Below are 22,408 nucleotides of genomic sequence, written 5' to 3'. Positions count from 1 at the left end.
CTTCTGTTAAGGTCACTGATCAAGTTTCTATTTCTTTCAAGTTGCTAAGGCTTGGAAGACAGTGTGACTCCTTTATTTTGTACCAATGACTTTGGGAGGACAATTTAATTTCCTTTGTTACCAAGTTCTGGTGGGCATCTCACTGTGGTCTCCCTTCTGAAATCTGTTTATGATGATAGTCTGTATGGAATTCTGTTTCCTCATCTCTAAAATAAGAACACTGGAGGGGCGCCTGGGTGGCTCAGTCGTTAAGCGTCTGCCTTCGGCTCAGGTCATGGTCCCAGGGTCCTGGGATCGAGCCCCGCGTCGGGCTCCCTGTTCGGCGGGAAGCCTGCTTCTCCCTCTCCCACTCCCCCTGCTTGTGTTCCCTCTCTCACTGTCTCTGTCAAATAAATAAATAAAATCTTAAAAAAAAAAAAAAAAAGAACACTGGACATCCTGGGGTGACTGGGTGGCTCAGTTGGTTAAGCGTCTGCCTTGGGCTCAGGTCGTGATCCCGGGGTCCTGGGATCGAGCCCCGTGTAGGGCTCCCTGCTCATCTGAGGATGAGTTAATCCTTGGACTTAATTCCCGCCATGGAGGAGTCTAGTGGGAGCTACAACACCCTCTCCAGACAGTGATGTATGACATGTGCGCCATGAATGGCGAAGAGCAAGGGGCAGAGAGGACAGAGTACATGACTACCTGGGATGTTTGGCAGCAATGGTCAATGCTGGACTCAGACAGGACCTCGAAAAATGTGTAGGAGTTTGGTGAGGCAGCCAGAGGGTTGGGGACACAGACAGGGGCACTTTAGGCAGGATTAGTTTTTTTTTTTTTAAGATTTTATTTATTTTTATTTATTTGAGAGAGAGAGAGAGAGAAACAGCATGAGAGAGGATAGGGTCAGAGGGAGAAGCAGGCTCCCCGCCGAGCTGGGAGCCCGACGCGGGACTCGATTCCAGGACTCCGGGATCATGACCTGAGCCGAAGGCAGTCGCTTAACCAACTGAGCCACCCAGGCGCCCTAGGCAGGATTAGTTTTAACCAGTCCAAAAATACATGAAAGTGCATGGCATTTAAAGGAACAGTCAGTACCCTGTGTAGCCAGAGTTGGATACATGGTGGGGGTCTGCCAGAAGTAAAGGGACTTTGTCCCAGAGGCAGTAGAGAATCCGTGGAGGGTTTTATAGGGAAATCAGATAATCAGATTGGGATTCTAGAAGAGTTCTCTAGCAGCAAAGTGAAGTTGGATTTGAAGGTGTGTCAAAAAGAGGCACAGTTAGGGGATTCTCAGGAAAGCCCAGGTGAGTGAAGGTCTTGTGACAATCACCAATTTTGATCTCCAGGCACAACATGGAGGGTCCTGGCACCAGGATCCACCCTTGTCTCTGGGTGCCCATACTTCCACTCCACCCAGATGAATCTACTTAGTTTTTTCTAATAAGCCTTACTCAGTCCTATCTTCAGCCTTAGATGCCCCTTCCAACAATTTGTATGTTAGAGGAAAGGCTTCCTAGCTACACCAGAAGTGGTCTCTGTTTTGATATCTCCTTATCTCTGTCACCTTATGTCCACTGTCTTAGTTTGGCTTGCCCAAACTTCAATCTGTGATCTTGCCTTGGCTCTAGGATGAAAAGCTGTAGAATACTAGAGCTGGGGGATTTCTTGGAGATAATTTAATCCACCTCTACCATTATGAATACTGGGAAAGTAAGATATTTTCCAAAGCACTCCCAGGTTAAAGGCAGAACCAGGACCGAGAACCCAGGTCTTCAGGCTCCCAGTCCAGACATCTCTGCACCATATAACACTGGCCACCCCTCTGGGGCCTCTGGCTCTACCAGAATCCCACAGTAGGACCTAGTTGGCCTTGTCAGAGGTGCCTTTTCTTGGATGAGAGGCAACATGGGCTTTCACCCAAAGCCATGGTCTAGGTGTGACATCTCACAATTCTCCAATAATAAGATTCAAAGAATCACCCATATTCTCCTGTTAGGTTTGACTGTAGCAAATACTGTTTGGATTGAATTAGTTTCCGTTGGAAGTAGAGAGTTCAGGGTGGTGGCATTTGTGGGCACATGATCTCACCTAGGCAGACCATGCCTTCTGCTTACATTAGGTACTTAGAAAGTTACTATCTACTATTTATTTTTATTTTATCACTGTTCTTGGTAAAATAAGATCGAGATTACAAAATTACTTTGTAATAGAGAATTTGTGATAATTCAGAGAGGGGCTAGGATAGTGTATTTTTATATTATCCACAAAGGAATTGCTAATCAAATAAAACAATAAGATTTCTAGGCAAATGTTTGTCAATAAGAGAATAAGAGTTTCAAGCACAAATGTTTTAGAAGCACCTGCTAAAAGCCAGACACCTGTGCATACCTACTCCAATATTTTATCCTGCTGCAGAAGCAGATCTGCAGCATCCTACATGTGATGTATTAAACTTTATTTGTTAGCCTAGCTCTGGTTACACTGTTCTGTCAAAAATCATTCACTGAGTGCCTCTTCTACAATCCTATGTCAGGATCTACTAGTAAAAAGCCCTGGTCCCGGTAAGAAGATCTGGATCTCTACAAACAGAATATCACAGGCGGTTGGTTTTGAGGTACGAAGTGGAGAGCCGTGATTATGCGGGCAGATATCGGAGGATAAACGGCAGCGGGAGGATGCCTGGCCGTGGGGATCCTACACCGCCGGTGAGTGACAGCCTCGCGCGCCGCGGACAGGCACAGACTCGCAGACCAGTAGCGTCGGGAAAGAACTTTAGGGCAGCCCCCCGGGGTGGAAAAGCAGTGCAGCAGGGTCACGCGCACGCGAACCGCAGCCTCCCGGACAGACCAGAGCGATGGTCCCGCGCACCCGAACTGCAGCCTCCGAGCAGGAAACCTGGTGCGCCGGGGCCTGCGGGTGAACTGCAACCTCCGGGATGGAAACCCCGAGCGTCAGAGTCCCGCGCACGCGAACTGGGAGCCGCTGGCGGTTTTAGAAGCACAAAGGGCAGAGACGTGCTCCAACCTGGAGGCAGGACTGGGGGCCCTGCAGAGGGGCGCACAACCCAGGCCGCTGCAGTTTATAGCAGCACGGACAGAAACGGAGACAGTGTGGCCTGGAGAGCTCACTGAAGAACAGACTGCGGTCTCTCTGCTCTGAGGCAGAGGGTTGGAAACGGTCTCTTCTGCTCTGACTCATGGAAGAGATGTGGAAAGCCACCAGGGAAAGCCGCCAGAGAACAAAAGCCCCAAAAACTGATTCCCGCTGAGCCCATCCCCCGCCACAGGGGTGCAGGGCAACTCTGCCCAAACAGGGTTGCCTGAGTAACAGCGCGGCAGGCCCCTCCCGCAGAAGACAGGCTGGGAAAACAAGAGGCCAGCAACCCTAAGGTCCCAAGAAAACAGGTGCATCTTGCTTGGGTTCTGGTCAATAATTTGGACTCTATACATTCCCTCAAACACCCATCAACAGAATGACTAGGAGGAGGAGCCCCCAAAGCAGAAAAGACTCAGAGATTATGACTTATGCTGAAGATTTACAAATGGATGCAGATATAACCAAGATGTCGGAGATGGAATTCAGGCAAGCAATTGTGAAGACAATAGCTAGAATGGAGAAATCAATTAATGGCAACATAGAGTCTCTAAGGGCAGAAATAAAAGGGGAATTGGCAGAACTTAAAAATGCTATCAATGAGATCCGATCCAATCTAGATAATCTAACAGCTAGGGTAACTGAGACAGAAGAGAGAATAAGCGATCTGGAAGACAGTATAATAGATAAAAAGGGAAAAGAGGAGGCCAGGGAAAAACAACTCAGAATCCATGAAAATAGAGTCAGAGAAATAAGTGACACCATGAGGCGTTCCAATGTCAGAATAATTGGAATCCCGGAGGGAGTGGAGAGAGAGAGAGAGGGCTAGAAGATGTATTTGAGCAAATCATAGCTGAGAACTTCCCTAATCTGGGGAATGAAACAAACATTTGAGTCCTAGAGGCAGAGAGGACCCCTCCTAAGATCAAGGAAAACAGGCCAACACTCTGGCATGTAATAGTAAAACTTGCAAATCTTAGAACCAAGGAAACCATCTTAAGGGCAGTTAGGGGGAAGAGATTCCTTACGTACAGAGGGAGGACATCAGAATAACGTCAGACCTATCCACAGAGACCTGGCAAGCCAGAAAGGCCTGGCATGACATATTCAGGGTACTAAATGAGAAGAACATGCAGCCAAGAATACTTTATCCAGCAAGGCTTTCATTTAGAATGGATGGAGAGATGCAGAGCTTCCACGACCGGCAGAAGTTGAAAGAATATGTGACCACTAAGCCGGCCCTGCAAGAAACATTAAGGGGGGTTCTATAAAAGGAGAAAGACCCCAAGAGTGATATACAACAGCAATTTACAGGGACAATCTATAAAAACAACATCTTCACAGGCAACATGATGATAATTAATTCATATCTTTCAATAATCACTCTCAACGTGAATGGCCTAAATGCTCCCATAAAACGGCACAGGGTTGCAGATTGGATAAAAAGACAGGACCCATCCATATGCTGTCTACAAGAGACTCATTTTGAACCTAAAGATACATCCAGACTGAAAGTGAAGGGATGGAGATCTATCTTCCATGCCAGCAGATCTCAAAAGAAAGCTGGGGTAGCAATTCTTATATCAGACAAATTAGACTTTAAAACTAAAGTCTGTAATAAGAGACACAGAAGGACACTATATCATTCTTAAAGGGTCTATCCAACAAGAAGATCTCACAATTGTAAATATCTATGCCCCCAACATGGGAGCAGCCATCTACATAAGCCAACTGTTAACCAAAATAAAGAGTCATATTGATAACAATACATTAATTGTAGGAGACCTCAATACTCCACTCTCAGCAATGGACAGATCCTCTAAGCAGAAAATCAACAAGGAAACAAGAGCTTTGAATGATACATTGGACCAGATGGACCTCATAGATATTTACAGAACATTCCACCCTAAAACAACAGAATACTCATTCTTCTCAAGCGCACATGGAACTTTCTCCAGAATAGACCATATACTGGATCACAAATCAGGTCTCAACCGATACCAAAAGATTGAGATTATTCCCTGCATATTCTCAGACCACAATGCTCTAAAACTGGAACTCAATCACAAGAAAAAATTTGGCAGAAATTCAAACACTTGGAAGCTAAAGACCACTCTGCTCAAGAATGTTAGGGTCAACCAAGAAATCAAAGAAGAACTTAAACAATTCATGGAAATCAATGAGAACAACAACACATCAGTCCAAAACCTATGGGATACTGCAAAGGCCGTCCTAAGGGGGAAATACATAGCCATCCAAGCCTCACTCAAAAAAATAGAAAAATCCCGAATTCACCAACTAACTCTACACCTTAAAGAACTAGAGAAAAAGCAACAAACGACGCCTAAGCCACGCATTAGAAGAGAAATAATTAAAATTAGAGCAGAAATCAATGAATTAGAAAGCAGAAACACAGTAGATCAGATCAATGAAACTAGAAGTTGGTTCTTTGGAAGAATTAATAAGATTGATAAACCACTGGCCAGACTTATCCAAAAGAAGAGAGAAAAGACCCAAATTAATAAAATTATGAATGAAAGGGGAGAGATCACGACTAACACCAAGGAAATAGAAACAATTATTAGAAATTATTATCAACAACTATATGCCAATAAGCTGAGCAATCTGGATGAAATGGATGCCTTCCTGGGAACCTATAAGCTGCCAAGACTGAAACAGGAAAAAAGAGAACCCAGAAGAAAGTGACAACCTGAATAGGCCAATAACCAGTAATGAGGTAGAAGCAGTGATCAAAAACCTCCCAAAAAACAAGAGTCCGGGGCCTGATGAATTCCCTGGGGAAGTCTACCAAACATTCAAAGAAGAAATAATACCTATTTTACTGAAGCGGTTTCAAAAAAATAGAAACAGAAGGAAAACTTCCAAACTCATTCTATGAGGCCAGCATTACCTTAAGCCCCAAACCAGGCAAAGACCCCATCAAAAAGGAGAATTTCAGACCAATATCCCTGATGAATATGGATTCCAAAATCCTCAACAAAATCCTAGCTAATAGGATCCAACAATACATTAAAAGGATCATCCACCACGACCACGTGGGATTTATCCCCGGGATGCAAGGGTGGTTCAACATTCGCAAATCAATCAATGTGATAGAACACATTAATAAGAGGAGGGAGAAGAACCATATGGTCCTCTCAATTGATGCAGAAAAAGCATTTGACAAAATACAACATCCTTTCCTGATTAAAACTCTCCAGAGTATAGGCATAGAGGGAACATTCCTTAAGCTCATAAAATCCACCTATGAAAAACCCACAGCGAATATCATCCTCAATGGGGAAAAGCTGAGAGCCTTTCCCTTAAGATCAGGAACACGTCAAGGGTGCCCACTCTCACCACTGTTGTTCAACATAGTACTGGAAGTCCTAGCAACGGCAATCAGACAACAAAAAGAAATAAAAGGTATTCAAATTGGCAAAGAAGAAGTCAAATTCTCTCTTTTCACAGATGACATGACACTTTATGTGGAAAACTCGAAAGACTCCACCTCCAAATTACTAGAACTCATCCAGCAATTCAGTAATGTGGCAGGATACAAAATCAATGCACAGAAATCAGTTGCTTTCTTATACACTAACAACGCAACTGTAGAAAGAGAAATTACAGAAACGATTCCATTTACAATAGCACCAAAAACCATAAGATACCTCAGAATAAACCTAACCAAAGAGGTAAAGGATCTATACTCTAGGAACTACAAAACACTCATGAAAGAAATTGAAGAAGACACAAAAAGATGGAAAAATATTCCATGCTCATGGATCGGAAGAATAAACATTGTTAAAATGTCTATGCTACCCAGAGCAGTCTATACCTTCAATGCCATCCTGATCAAAATTCCAATGACATTTTTCAAAGTGCTGGAACAAACAATCCTAAAATTTGTATGGAATCAGAAAAGACCCCAAATCGCCAAGGAGATGTTGAAAAAGAAAAACAAAGCTGGGGGCATCACATTGCCCAATTTCAAGCTATATCACAAAGCTGTGATCACCAAGACAGCATGGTACTGGCACAAAAACAGACATACAGACCAATGGAACAGAATAGAGAACCCAGATATGGACCCTCAACTCTATGGTCAAATAATCTTCGACAAAGCAGGAAAAAACATGCAATGGAAAAAAGACAGTCTCTTCAATAAATGGTGCTGGGAAAATTGGACAACCACATGCAGAAGAATGAAACTCGACCATTCTCTAACACCATTTACAAAGATAAACTCAAAGTGGATGAAAGACCTCAATGTGAGACAGGAATCCATCAAAAGCCTAGAAGAGAACATAGGCAGTAACCTCTTTGACATCGGTCACAGCAACTTCTTTCAAGATACATCTCCAAAAGCTAGTGAAACAAAAGCAAAAATGAACTTTTGGGACTTCATCAAGATAAAAAGCTTCTGCACAGCAAAGGAAACAGTCAACAAAACAAAGAGGCAACCCACAGAATGGGAGAAGATATTTGCAAATGACACTACAGATAAAGGGCTGGTATCCAAGATCTATAAAGAACTTCTCAAACTCAACACCCAAAAAACAAACAATCAAGTCAAAAAGTGGGCAGAAGAGATGAACAGACACTTCTCTGAAGAAGACATACAAATGGCTAACAGACACATGAAAAAATGTTCATCATCATTAGCCATCAGGGAAATCCAAATCAAAACCACACTGAGATACCACCTTACACCAGTTAGAATGGCAAAAATGGACAGGGAAAGAAACAACAAATGTTGGAGAGGTTGTGGAGAAAGGAGAACCCTCTTACACTGTTGGTGGGAATGCAAGTTGGTACAGCCACTTTGGAAAACAGTGTGGAGGTTCCTCAAAAATTTAAAAATAGAGCTACCCTATGACCCAGCAATTGCACTACTGGGTATTTACCCCAAAGACACAGATGTAGTGAAAAGAAGGGCCATATGCACCCCAATGTTCAGAGCAGCAATGTCCGCAATAGCCAAACTGTGGAAAGAGCCGAGATGCCCTTCAACAGATGAATGGATAAAGAAGATGTAGTCCATATATACAATGCAATATTACTCAGCCATCAGAAAGGATGAATACCCAACTTTTACGTCAACATGGATGGGACTGGAGGAGATTATGCAAAGTGAAGTAAGTCAAGCAGAGAAAGTCAATTATCATATGGTTTCACTTATTTGTGGAACATAAGGAATAGCATGGAGGACATTAGGAGAAGGAAGGGAAAAAGGGAGGGGGGAATTGGAGGGAGAGATGAACCATGAGAGACTATGGACCTGAGAAACCAACAGGGTTTTAGAGGGGAGGGGGGAGGGGGGATTGGTTAGCCCAGTGATGGGTATTAAGGAGGGCACGTACTGCATGGAGCACTGGGTGTTATACGAAAACAATGGATCGTGGATCACTACATCAAAAACTAATGATGTATTGTATGGTGACTAGCATAACATAATACAAAAAAAAAAAAAAAAAAGCCCTGGTCCCACCCAAAGGGCGTTCACAGGCTGGTTGAAGCGCTCTAGGTACTAGAAAATACTAGAACTGAGTTTTTAAAAAATTATGTTTACATCACTTATTACAACAGGTTTCCCTCCAGTTTGCCATTCCCCTATTTCTTATTTACCTAAATAATGAGCTTGTCTGGTGCCTACAGAAATTTAACATTTATTCATTCATCTAATAAGCTTTTATTGAGCACTTAATATATTCTAGGCAGAGGTGTAGGTGTTAGGTGTAGCAGTGAAGTAAATAGAAATCTCTGCCTTCCTGAAGTTTACATTACTTATTCTTTTTCCACAGATAAGAGACTTGCTATCTAGAACCAAGAAACCTGGGGGACTAAAAGTAAGGGAAGACCAACAGCTGGGCTTTTATGTGGATGGCCTGAAGTCAGTGCCCTGTGAGAACTATGCACAGATTGAAAGGCTGATGGAACAAGGGACAAAAATAAGGACCACAGCATCGACCAACATGAATGCCAGCAGCAGCCGGTCTCATATGGTTATCACCATTCAGTTCAAGCAGGTGAGACTCATGGGAAGGCTGCTGTCCCAGTTTCCCACTAAGCGTGATCCATGGGAAGGATTCCCAGTGGCATGAGTTGGTGAGTACTATGGAATCCTTTCAGATTTGACCTATGGATTAAGGTGGTTATTTCCAACCATGGGCTATGGAGTCAGAAACAGAAGAAAGTGAGGCACTTTCTCTTTTCCTACTTCCCCATATCCCTGCTCCACACAGGCTCCCCAGGATGATGATGACCAGCTTTCAGATCCATGAGCCTAGAGAACCACCAGATACTGAACTACCTTTCCAATACTTGGAAGTAGCAAGATAAGGTCTTTGAAACTATTTAATCCATGTAACTCTCCACTAACTAGAATTTTTGAAAAAACTGAGCACATTTTTCTCCTCCATACTTCTTGGTAGATATCAGAGAGTAAACTCTAGATCATCATCAGTTTGATTGTAAATAGTTATTTACAAAGCCTGGGTAAGCATTACAGTTAACTATGATTTCACTATCTCTGTTCCCTAAGCCACATCCCTAGTAATAGACAGAATGGTGAAAATGAAGATTACCTTGCTCTAACCAGGAATAGTGGGAAAACACTGGACTATATCTAACTCTCTGTTTACCAGCTTTGAAACTTTGGGAAATAACTTACTCGTCCTTAGTCTCAGTTTCCTATTCTGTAAAATGAGACAAATAGCTATCCTGCAGGAGTGCTGGGACGCTTAAAGAAGAACCTGCATTTTAAAGAACTTTGAAGGATGACTGGGAAGAAGGCAGAGAGGGCTCTGAGCTCACCTCCTTCCACAGAGACAACAACTATGCATAATCCAACTCGCTCTGGAAACGACCTGAAGACTGGCAGAACAGCTCTTCCACAGCTAAAGACATAAAAAGAAACCCACAATGAGAAGGGTAGGAGGGGCAGAGGTCTAGATGGAAACCAGTGCCCAGGCACAGCGACCCTCAAGCAAGAAGTATATCACAGGCACCAAGGCATTTCTTGAGGAGCCAGGGTATCAAGCTTTACATCAGGCACCCCCTGCCCTGGAGAGCTGCATCAGAAAGACAAGCCTTATAACATTGGGCTTTGAAAATTAGTGGACTCAACTCTGGGAGAGGTGGAAGGCTCTAAGAAACTGAGAGTCCACTCCTAAAGGGCCAGCACACTACATCACGCACTGTGAGACCCAGCACAGAAACAATAGTTTAAAAGTGCCTGGGTTATACATGAAGAAGATATAGTGACTAATTTTAGGGCATGTGCCAGAGGATCAGAGATATGTAGGAGCTCTTGTAGGAACAAGAGTGCTGGAAGGCGCTTTTTTTCTTAACCTTCTTGTGCCTAGCTGGTCAGTCCTTGTGGGAGCCAGTTCTGACACTCTCCATCCACCTTCTTAACACTGTTTGCCCTGCCCGGTGTTTCCCTGTGGACATGCCTCACCCACCCACCCCTGAAGGCACCCCTCCAAAGAGACTCCTTCCCCAAGGAGGAGGGGAGCCAGCCTTGATCACCAGCACACCTGTAGCAGCTACAGTAGGGCCTCTCAGCAAGCTGTCTTGGGGGCCAGCTCTGTCCATCAGCACACCCACAGCAGGTGCAGCCAGTCACACAGCGGGTGCACACAGCCCACACAATAGATATCCCTGAAGCACCTGGTTCTGATGACCAGGGGGATTGTGCTGCTGGGCCCCCCATAGGATGCCTTCTACACAAGGCCACTACTGTCAGGACCAGGAGATATAGTTAACCTACATAATACACAGAAAGAAAGGAAGGGTCAGACAAAATCAGGAGACCGGAAAATATGTTCCAAACAAAAGAACAAGACAAAACATCAGTAAAAGAACTAAACAAAATGGAAATAAGCAATCTGCCTGATAAAGAGTTCCAAGTGAGACAGGTGCTCCACAGACTAGAGAGAAGAGTGGATGAGCTCAGCAAGAACTTCAACAAAAAGATAGAAATATAAAAAGAACCAATCATAGCTAAGTAATTTGCATTATCAGGGTCCCAGAAAGAGAGAGAGAGAGAAAGGGGCAGAAAATGTATTTCAAGAACTAATACCTGAAAACTTCCCTAACCTTGGTGGAAAAAACACAGACATCCAGGTCCAGGAATCACAGAGAGCCCCAAACAAGATGAACCCAAGGGACTCCACACTAAGACACATAATAATTAAAATATTGAAAATTAATAATAAAAGGAGAATCTAAAGGACAGCAATATTAGAAAAGCAAATTGCTATATACAAGGGAAACCCCACAGGGCTATCAGCTGATTTTTCAGCAGAAACTTGACCAGAAAGGAATGCCATGATATATTCAAAGAGCAGAAAGGAGAAAACCTATAATGAAGAATTCTCTACCCATTAAGGTTATAATTCAGAATTGAAGGAGAGATAAAAAGTTTCCAAGACAGGGGCGCCTGGGTGGCTCAGGTGGTTAAGCATCTGCCTTCACCTCAGGTCGTGATCTCGAGGTCCTGGGATCAAGGCCTGTGTCAGACTCTCTGCTCAGCAGGGAGTCTTCTTCTCCCTCTCTCTCTCTGTGGCTCCCCCCACTTGTGCTCTCTCTCTCTCAAATAAATAAATAAAAAATCTTAAAAAAAAAAAGTTTCCAGGACAAACAAAATTAAAGATCATTACCACTACATTAGCCTTACAAGAAATGTTAAAGCAACTTTAAGTGGAAAAGAAAAGGCTCTAACAAGAAGAAAATTGTGCAAGGAAAAAATGTCACTGGCAAAAGCAAACATATAGTAAAGGTGATAAATCAATCACTTCTAAAGCTAGTATGAAGGTTACAAAGCAAAGTAATAAAATTAATTATATATACAAAAATCAGTTAAGGGATACATAACAAAAATGTAAAATATGACACCATATACATAAAACATGCTGGGGGAGGAAAAATGTAGAGCTTTTAGAATGTTTTTGAACTTCAGCAGTCATCAACTTAATATAGACCCTTATTTACATTGAAAGTTATATGTGAACCTCATGGTGACCACAAACCAAAAACTTATAAGATACACAAAAAATAAAGAGAAAGGAATCCAAGCATAACAGTAAAGAAAATCATCAAATCACAAAGGAAGACAGCAAGAGAAGAACAGAACAGAGAACCAGAAAAACATCCAGAACACAATTAACAAAATAGCAAGTATATACCTATCAGTAATTACTTTAAATGTATGGACTAAATGCTCCAATCAAAAGACATAGGGTGGGCGCCTGGGTGGCTCAGTCGTTAAGCGTCTGCCTTCGGCTCAGGTCATGATCCCAGGGTCCTGGGATCGAGTCCCACATCGGGCTCCCTGCTCCGCGGGAAGCCTGCTTCTCCCTTTCCCACTCCCCCTGCTTGTGTTCCTACTCTCGCTATGTCTCTCTCTGTCAAATAAATAAATAAAAAATCTTTAAAAAAAAAGACATAGGGTGACTGAATGGATTAAAAAAAAAAAAAACCCACAAGACCCACGTATATGCTGCCTACAGGGATTCACTTCAGACATAAAGACACATACAGACTGAAAGGGAAAAGATATTCCATGCAATTGGAAGCAAAAAAAATGCTAGGGTGGACAAACTGACTTTAAAACAAAGACTGTGGGGTGCCAGGGTGGCTCAGTTGGTTACGTATCTGCCTTTGGCTCAGGTCATGATCTCGGGGTCCTGGGATCAACATCTGCGTCAGGCTCCCTGCTCAGCAGGGAGTCTGCTGCTCCCTCTCCCCCACAACCACCTACGTGCTCTCTCTGTCTCTCTCAAATAAATAAATAAAATCTTAAAAAAATAAAACAAAGACTGTAACAAGAGACAAAGAAGAGCATTACATAATGATAAAGGGATCAATCTAACAAGAGGATATAACAACTGTAAATCTCTATGCACCCATATAGGAGCACCTAAATATATAAAGCCAATACTAAGAGACATAAAGGGAAAAGTGACAGTAATATAATAATAGAAGGGGACTCTAACACCCCACTCATGTCAGTGGACAGAGCATCCAGACAGAAAATCAACAGGGAAATGGTGGCTTTGAATGACATGTGCGACCAGATGGACTTAACAGCTACATTCAGAACATTTCATCCTAAAGCAGCAGAATACGCATTTTTCTCAAGTGTACATGGAACATTCTCCAGGATAGATTTCAGGTTAGGCCACCAAACAAACCTCAATAAACATAAGGAGTGTGAAATCATATCAAGCATCTTTTCTGACCACAATGGTATGCAACTAGAAATCAATTACAAGAATAAAACTGGAAAAAAACACAAACAAGTGGATGCTAAACAACAAGCTACTAACCAACCAATGGGCCAACAAAGACGTCAGAGAGGAAATAAAATAATACATGGAGACTGGGGCGCCTGGGTGGCTCAGTCAGTGAAGCATTTGACTCTTGGTTTCAGCTAAGGTCATGATCTCAGGGTCATGAGATCGAGCCCCATGTCGGGCTCTGTGCTCAGCAGGGAGTTTGCATGAGATTCTCTCTCTTCCTCTCCCTCCTTCCTCTCCCCACTTGCACTCTCTTTCTCCTTCCCTCTCTCTCTCAAATAAACAAATAAATACCTTAAAAAATTCATGGAGACAAATGAAAATGGAAACATAATGGTTCAAAATCTTTGGGATGCAGGGGCACCTGTGTGGCTCAGTTGGTTAAGCATCTTACTCTTGTTTTTGGCCCACGTCATGATCTCAGGGCCCTGAGATCAAGCCCCGCATCAGGCTCTGCACTCACCTGGAAGTCTGCTTGTCCTTCTCTCTCTGCTCCTCCCCTGCTCGTGTGCTCTCTCTCTCTCTCTCTCTCTGTCTCTCTCTCAAATAAATAAAATCTTTTAAAAAAATCTTTGGGATGGAGCAAAAGCACTTCTAAGAGGGAAGTTTATAGTGACACAAGCCTACCTCAAGAAACAAGAAAAATATTAAATAAACAACTTAACCTTATACCTAAAGGAACTAAAAAAAGAACAAAAGCCAAACTTAGTAGAAGGAAGGAAATAATAAAGATCAAAGTCAAAATAAATGAAATAGAGCCTAAAAAAAAGAAAATATCTATGAAATTAAGAGCTGATTCTTTGAAAAGATAAAAAAATTGATAAGCCTTTAGCCAGACTCATCAAGAAAAAAAGAGAGAATACCCATATACATAAAATCAGAAATTAAAGAGAAGTTCAACAGACATCACAGAAATACAAAGGATCAGGGCACCTGGGTGGCTCAGTCCGTTAAGCATCTGCCTTCGGCCCAGGTCATGTTCCCAGGGTCTTGGGATCAAGTCCTGCATTGGGCTCCCTGCTCAGCAGGGAGTCTGCTTCTCTCTCTACCCTTCCCCCTTCTCGTGCTCTCTTTCTCACTCTCTCTCAAATGAATAAAAAAACTTTAAAAAAAAGAAATACAAAGGATTATAAGAGACAACTACAAAAGATTATGCACCAACAAATTGGACAACCTAGAATAAATTGATAAATTCCTAGAAACATACAATCTTCCATGTCTGAATCAGGAAGAAATAGAAAATCTGAACAGACCAATTACTAGTAACAAAAGTGAATTGGGAATCAAAGAACTCCCAACAAACAAAAGTACAGGACCAGATGGCTTCCCAGATGAATTCTACCAAACATTTTATTTTTTTTAAAAAGATTTATTTATTTTAGAGAGAGAGAGTGTGTGCGTGAGAGCAAGCATGATTTGGGGGAGGGGCAGAGGGAGAGGGAGAGAATCTCAAGCAGACTCTCCTCCGAGCACAGAACCCAACTCAGGGCTTGATCTCACAACCCTGAGTCATGACCTGAGCTGAAATCAAGAGTCAGACACTCAACCGACTGAGCCACCGAGGTATCCCTCTACCAAACATTTAAAGCAGTGTTAATTCCTTTTCAAACTATTCCAAAAATTAGGAGAGGAAAGAAAGCTTCCAAATTCACACTATGAGGCCAGCATTACCCTGATGCAAAAAATAAATAAATAAATAATTGCAGATCAATATCCCTGATGAATATAGATGCAAACGTCTTCAACAAACTAAATTCAGCAATACATTAAAAGTATCATTCCCCACAAATCAAGTGGGATTTATTGCAGAGATGCAAGGATCGTTCAATATTTGCAAATCAATCAATGTGATATACCACATTAACAAAATGAAGGCTAAAAATCACATGATTATTTTAATAGATGCAGAAAAAAGCATTTGACAAAACTTAACATATGTTCACAATGAAAAGTCTCAACAAAGTGGATTTAAGGAGAACAACTCAATGTACATAATAAAGTCCTTATGTGCCAAACCCACAGCTAGCATCATACTCAATGGTGAAAAACTAAAGGCTTTTCCTTTAAGATCAGGAACAAGGCAAGGATGTTGCCACTTTTATTCAACAGAGTACTGGAAGTCCTAGCCAAAGGAATCAGATAATCAGACGTGGAAAAGAATAAAAGGCATCCAAATAAGTACAAAAGAATTAAAATTTTCATTATTTGTAGGTAAGATGATACTATACATAGAATAAAGACTACAAAATACTATTAGAATTAATAAATGAAATCAATAAAGTTTCAGGATAAAAAATTAATACACAAAAATCTATAGACTTTTATTTCTATACATTGATAATGAACTAGCAGGAAAAGAAATTAAGAAAACAATTCCATTTACAATTCTATCAGAAAGAATAAAATACCCAGCAATAAATTTAACCAAGGAAGTAAAAGAAATGTCTTCTGACAACTATAAGACATTGATAAAAGAAACTGAAGAAGACACAAATAAATGGAAGGACATTCCATGCTCATGGATTGGAAGAACAAATACTGTTAAAATGTCTATACTATGCAAAGCGAGCTACAGATTCAATGCAATCCCCATCAAAATACCAATACTATTTTTTATAGAACTAATAATCCTAAAATTTATATGGAACCACAGAAGACTCCAAATAGCCAAAGCAATCTTGAGAAAGAGGAATAAAGCTGGAAGAATTGCAATCCCAAATTTCAAACTATACTACAAAGCTACAGTAATGAAGAGTATGGAACTGGCACAAAAACAGACACATAGATCAATGGAACAGAATAGAGAGCCCAGAAATAAACCCACACTTTTATGGTCAATTAATCTATAAAAAAAGAAGGCAAGAATATACAGTGGGAGAAAAGACAATCTCTTCAATATATAGTGTTGGGAAAATGGCCAGCTATGTGCAAAATAACAAAACTGAACCACTTTCTAACACCATACACAACAATAAATTCAAAATGATTAAAGACCAAAAGTGATAACTGAATCTATATAAAGAAAAAAGAAAACATAGGCATTAAATGCTCAGATAGTCTTAGCAATATTTTTTTGGATATATCTCCTTAGACAAGGGAAACAAAAGCATAAAATAAACAGTTGGAACTACATCAAAATAAAAAGGTTTTGTACAGAAAAGGAACCCATCAACAAAAATGGAAAGGCAACCTACAGAACAGGAGAAGGTATTTGCAAACGACACATCCAATAAGGGGTTAGTATTCAAAATACATAAAGAATTTATACAAATCAACATCAAAATCAAAACAAGGAACAGTCTGATTTAAAAATTGGACAGAGGCTCTGAATAGACATTGTTCCAAAGATTGATACACACACATGAAAAGATGCTCAACATCACTTATCACCAGGGAAATGCAAATCAAAACCACAATGAAATATCATCTCCCACCTGTCAGAATGGCTTAAATCAAAAACACAAGAAATAACAAGTGTTGGCGAAAATGTGGAGAAAGGGGAACCCTCGTGCACTGTTGGTGGGAATGCAAACTGGTGCAGCCACTGTGGAAAACGGTACGGAGGTTCTTCAAAAAATTAAAAATAGAAATACCATGACAATCCAGTAATTCCACTGCTGAATAGTTACCCAAAGAAAATGACAACACTATGTGGAAAAGATATATGCACCTCTATTGCAGCACCATTTACCATAGCCAAGATATAGAAATAACCTAAGTGCCCACTGATACCATATGGTATATATACTCAATGGAATATTACTTAGGTTTAAAAAAGAATGAAATCTTGCCTTTCAGGACAACATGGATGGACCTAGAGGGTATTAGGCTAAGTGAAATAAGTCAGAAAAAGAAAAATACCATATGACTTCACTTGTATGTGGAATCTTAAAACACAAGGCAAATGAACAAACAGATACAAATAGAAAGAGAGACTCATAAATACAGAAAGCTGGTGGTTGCCAATGGGAGGGTTTAGAGGAGTGGGTGAAATAGGTGAAGGGGATTAAGATGTATCTACTTCTAGTTAAAAAATAAGTCACAGGGATGAAAAGTACAGCATAGAGAATACAGTCAGTAATATTGTAATGACATTGTATGGAGACATTTGTTAACTCCACTCATCATGGTGAGCATTTTGTAACATATATAATTGTCAAATCACTATGTTGTACACCTGAAACTAATGTAATGTTGCATGTCAACTGTACTTCGATTAAAAGTAAAAAAAAATAGGAGCCCCTGGGTGGCTCAGTTGGTTAAGCGTCTGACTCCTGGTTTCGGCTCAGGTCATGATCTCAGGGTCATGAGATCGAGCCACAGGTGGGGCTCCACACTCAGTGGGGAGTCTGCTTGAGATTCTCTCTCTCTCTGCCCCTCCCACCCCGCTCATGTGTGCACGTGCACACTCTCTCAAATAATCTCTTTTTTTAAAGTAAAAGAATAAAGAACTTTATAAACTTTAAGTACTATTCAGATGATTTTACATTAGTAACATTCATAAATTTTATATATGGTTTGCCCTTTTTTAACTTGATGTTTTAGAGGCAAGGGAAGAAATCCACTGAAAAAATATGTGTAGAGATCTAGCATTACACTCTGTGTATTAGTGTCAGTAATGATATTAACACCTGTTGCTGTATGCTGGGCATGGTGAGAACCATTACTTCTCTTATCTGTTACCCTCCTAACACCCCAATAATATGCTGTGATCCCTGTTTTCCAACTAAGTTGCAATTCTGAAAAGCTAGTTCTCACAGTCATGTAACCAGCAAGGGGATCTGTCACATTCTAAAATCTACGTTCTTTTCCCCTCCCTGCATGACCACACTGTTCCAAACATTTCCTTATTTTGCAGATTTCCCAGTATTTTCTACTTAAAACATTTGATCACAGAAATACTAGAGCAGGAATTGGTACCTAATATACCACTGGAAATAGCTTTGCAAAATTGAGAAGGAGCAACTGAGACATTTGGGCCTGATGATGTATTAATGTGAAATGTCATTGTAAAGAAGATGGCCATTTTTTTTTGAGAGAGAGAGAGAGGAGAGGAGAGTAAGCAGGGGTGGAGGGTCAGAGGTAGAGAGAGAGAATCTTAAGCAGGCTCCTTCACCAGCAGGTAGCCTGACATAGGGCTGGATCTCACAACCCTGAGATCATGACCTGAGCCGAAACCAGGAATCGGGTGCTTAACCGACTGAGCCATCCAGGTGGCCCGAAGGTAGCCTTTTAATTTGTAAATTTTAATATATAATTTTGAGTGTGATGTACAGTTAGAAAAAATGTTTTAAAGTGTGAACTAGATTGACTTCATATGAAGCCTGCTACCACTCTAATAGCATGACTTGTGGCGATTTCCTATAGGTTTTCCCAGACAGCGACCTCACCAAGCACTCCAGTATTAATTTGGTGGATTTAGCAGGAAGTGAAAGGCAGAAATCTTCAGGATCTAAAGGAGACAGACTGAAGGAAGGATCACGAGTTAACTTAAGTTTAACCAATTTAGGAAATGTTATCAGGTAAATAATCGGTGCATGGGTATTTATTTCTGCCGTAAAAATGACCTCAGAAATTTTTTAAAAATCAGATTAATCTTAGCCCTTGGTTCATGACCCACTCATGAATTCATTGGCTCATACCTGGTCCTCCTATATATTTTATTTTAAACTTACTGCTTTTTAATAAAACTAAAAACACCAGTAAATTCACCACCCAACCCAAGAAATAGTTGGTATTTCTGTGCTATGCTCCCCTTGGAGGTAGCCACCATCTTGAATTTTGCTTATCCCCTCTCTGTCCCTTGCTCCCTTTCTTTTTTCACCCTTTCTTGTTTTATCACTTGTGAATATTATTAGTTAGTGGCACTCATTTTTGAAATGTACAAAAAGGGTAAAATATTATACTATCTTTAGGATCTTGTTCTTTTTTAAGTGATCAAAGTATAAATTATATAAAGTACACAAATCTTAAATGTTCAGCTTGGTGAAATTTTATATGTATATATCTATGTAATTACCACCCAGCTCAAGATATAGAACATTTCCAAAACCCAGAAAGCTCCCTTGTACCCTCCTCCTAGCTTTTATACCCACCAAAAGAAGTTGACCTTTGCCACTAGAAATTGGTTTTGCCTAACTATATTGATTTTCATCTAAATGACTGTGTCTATGAGACTAAGCCATGTTTCTCATGTAATGTATCAGCTCTTTTTCATTGCTATGTAGGATTCCATTGTAGAAAATATACCACAGTTCATTTATCCATTCTGCTATTGATGGACATTTCGTTTGTATCCAGGTTTTGACTATGAATAATGTTGCTATGTTGCTATGAACATTCTTGTGCATATGCTTTGGGAAAAAAAATTTCTCATTCCCCTCAACGATACACCCAGGAGTAGAATTGTTGGGATTGGCCTTTTGATCCAACATTATTAACAATATGTATCCATGTTATGTGTGGCTTTGGTTAATTTGCCCTCTCTTCTGTCACTAAACATTGTGTTTATGAGATCCCCTGTTGTAGTAGAAGTTGTTACTTCTTTTTCATTATGATGTAGTGGGGAATTCCATTGTGGGCATATGCCACAATTTATTCATTTGTTCTCCTGTTGGATTGGCATTTTGGTTGTTTCCAGGTTTTGGTTATTTGCTATTATAAACAGTGCTATTATGAACATTCTTGTACAAATCACTGGGTATCACTATATTAAAGTTTCTCTTGAGTATAGACAAAGGACTGAAATTGTTGAATTATTTGTAAGGTGTATGCAATACCTATTTTTTTGGCAATACCTAACTTTTGACAGTGGGGACAAATTATTTTCCAAGTGTTTGAGCCAATTTATACTCTCAGCAGCAATAAATATCCCATTGATCCACATCTTTTCTAAGGCTTAATATTGTCACATTTCTTGATATTTACTAATTAAATGGTCTTGCCATGGTCTTGATATTCCTGGTTACTAGAAATTTTGAGCATCTTACCATGGTCTTGATATTCCTGGTTATTAGCAAGTTTGAGCATCATTTGATACATTTACTGGCAATATGTCTCCTCTCAAAATACCTGTTATGTTTTGCCTCTTAGTCTATTCAGTTACTGTCTTTTTATTGACTTTTAGGTGTTCTTTACATATTTTGTATTACTCTTTCCTCAGGTATATAATAAATATCTTCTCCCATCAGGTAGCTTGTCTTTTCACTTTAAGGTATCTATTGATGAGCAGAAATCATGGTTATCGTTTTGTTTTGCATTTCTTGTGTCTTGTTTAAGGAAAGTAGAGTCCAAAAGTTATCTCCCTACATTTCACTTAATTTCCTAACCATCTGGAGTTGACGTCTGTGCGTAGTGTAGGGTAGGCTTCCTTTTCATTATTTTTTCCTTATAGATTACCAATTTTTCCAGTTACACTTGTTGAATAGTCTCTCCTTTCCACAGTGGATTTTCTGCGCTACCTCTGTCATAGACCAAAATTCAATATATTTGACTTTCTAATCTGTTCAACTGGTCAAAGTCTAAATATTAATAAATGCTTCATCCTCTTCCTGAATAATACAAGGATCTCCATCCTACATTTGTAATTGTTGATATGTATGTTAATTCTATTCTTCTTTAACCCCAAAGACATTATTATTTCTATTTTACACAGTGTTCATTTTTTTTAAAGATTTTATTTATTTATTTGACAGAGAGAGAGAGTGAGAGAGGGAACACAAGCAGGGGGAGTGGGAGAGGGAGAAGCAGGCTTCCTGCTGAGCAGGGAGCCCGATGCGGAGCTCGATCCCAGGACCCTGGGATCATGACCTGAGCCGAAGGCAGATGCTTAAGGACTGAGCCACCCAGGCGCCCCCACAGTGTTCATTTTTTTAAATTATTCACTCCTTCTTGAACCTCAGAGCTGCTAAGATCAGTTTCCTCCTGGTGGAAATATATTCTATAGAATTTCCTTCAGTGATCACTTGCTGATGGCAAATTCTGCTTTTGTTCGGTTGAAATGTATTTATTTCACCTCATTCTTGAAAGGTAATTTTGCTGGGTATATAATTCCAGATGTGTAGAATTTTCTTTCAACTCATTATGGTTACAGTCTCCTGTTTTCTGCTGGTGGTCTAATTGCTATTTCCTTGAGAATAATCTATCTTTCCCCCTCGCTGCTTTTAAACTCTTTTGTTTTGATTTTTTCCAATTTCATTGTGTTGCATTTGAGTGTGAATTTATTTATTCTGCTTGGAATTCCCTGGCCCCCAAAGCTCTGTAGATTAGTGATTTTCATCAGGACTGGAAAGTTCTCAGCCATTACTTCTCATGTACTGTCTGTGCCCATTTATTTTCTCTCTTCTCTTCTGGAACTTCAATTAAACCATTTAAATATTCTCACACTGTCCTCCATGATTCTTAACCTTCCTCGCTTGTTTCCCATCTCGTGTCTCCAGGCTGCAATCTGGTTAATCTCTTTTGAACTATCTAGTTCACTAATTCCAATTATAGCAGTGTCTAACTTGCTGTTAAACCTGTCCATTGTATTTTTCGTTTCAATTACTGTATTTCTTTCTTTCTAGAAGATCATTTTGTCTCTTTTCCAAACCTGCTAGATTAACTCTATAAATTCCTTGTCATTGTTTGTGATTATAATTTCCCATCGATGGGATTGCCTCCCTCCTCCTCCCTGCTCCGGTCAGTGACAACACCACTGTGTTTGTGGTCCCCTGGAGTTGGGTGGGGATTGGCCCATTTGCTTATTCACGCTTTCTCTGGTGCCTTGTCATACGGGGTCCTAACTTTATGGGCTCTTCTGAAGGCAGTAGGAGAGAAAAGCAAGAAGAGGACTTAAACCTACTCCCCATTCTCCACCACTAGCTGGCTGCCCTCTTTCTCAGATTGAACTCTTCTTTATACACAGATTTACAATAGCCTGCAGGCTCCCTGGGTTTTCCTCACATGATTAAGCATGTTTGTTCCTCAGATCTAAGCTTCCCTCTGTCTGTCATGGTCTCTCCAGGGTTGAGGGCAGGGAGGGAGCCTGT

At 40.6% G+C, this 22,408-nt stretch overlaps 1 protein-coding gene across 1 annotated transcript in view; it reads left to right on the top strand.

The window, feature by feature from the left end:
- The window catches only part of LOC110580224 (kinesin-like protein KIF28P), a 70,801-nt gene that overhangs the window by 22,677 nt on the left and 25,716 nt on the right, over window positions 1–22,408 (top strand). Inside the window, 2 exon segments of the mRNA XM_021689880.2 lie at window positions 8,880–9,104; window positions 18,747–18,901. Coding sequence (XP_021545555.1) covers window positions 8,880–9,104; window positions 18,747–18,901 — 380 coding nt within the window.

Source organism: Neomonachus schauinslandi, chromosome 6 (genome assembly GCF_002201575.2).
Source record: "Neomonachus schauinslandi chromosome 6, ASM220157v2, whole genome shotgun sequence".
NCBI lineage: Eukaryota > Metazoa > Chordata > Mammalia > Carnivora > Phocidae > Neomonachus > Neomonachus schauinslandi.
The sequence above is the reverse complement of the archived record's forward strand: the minus strand, read 5'-3'. Positions and strand labels throughout refer to the sequence as shown.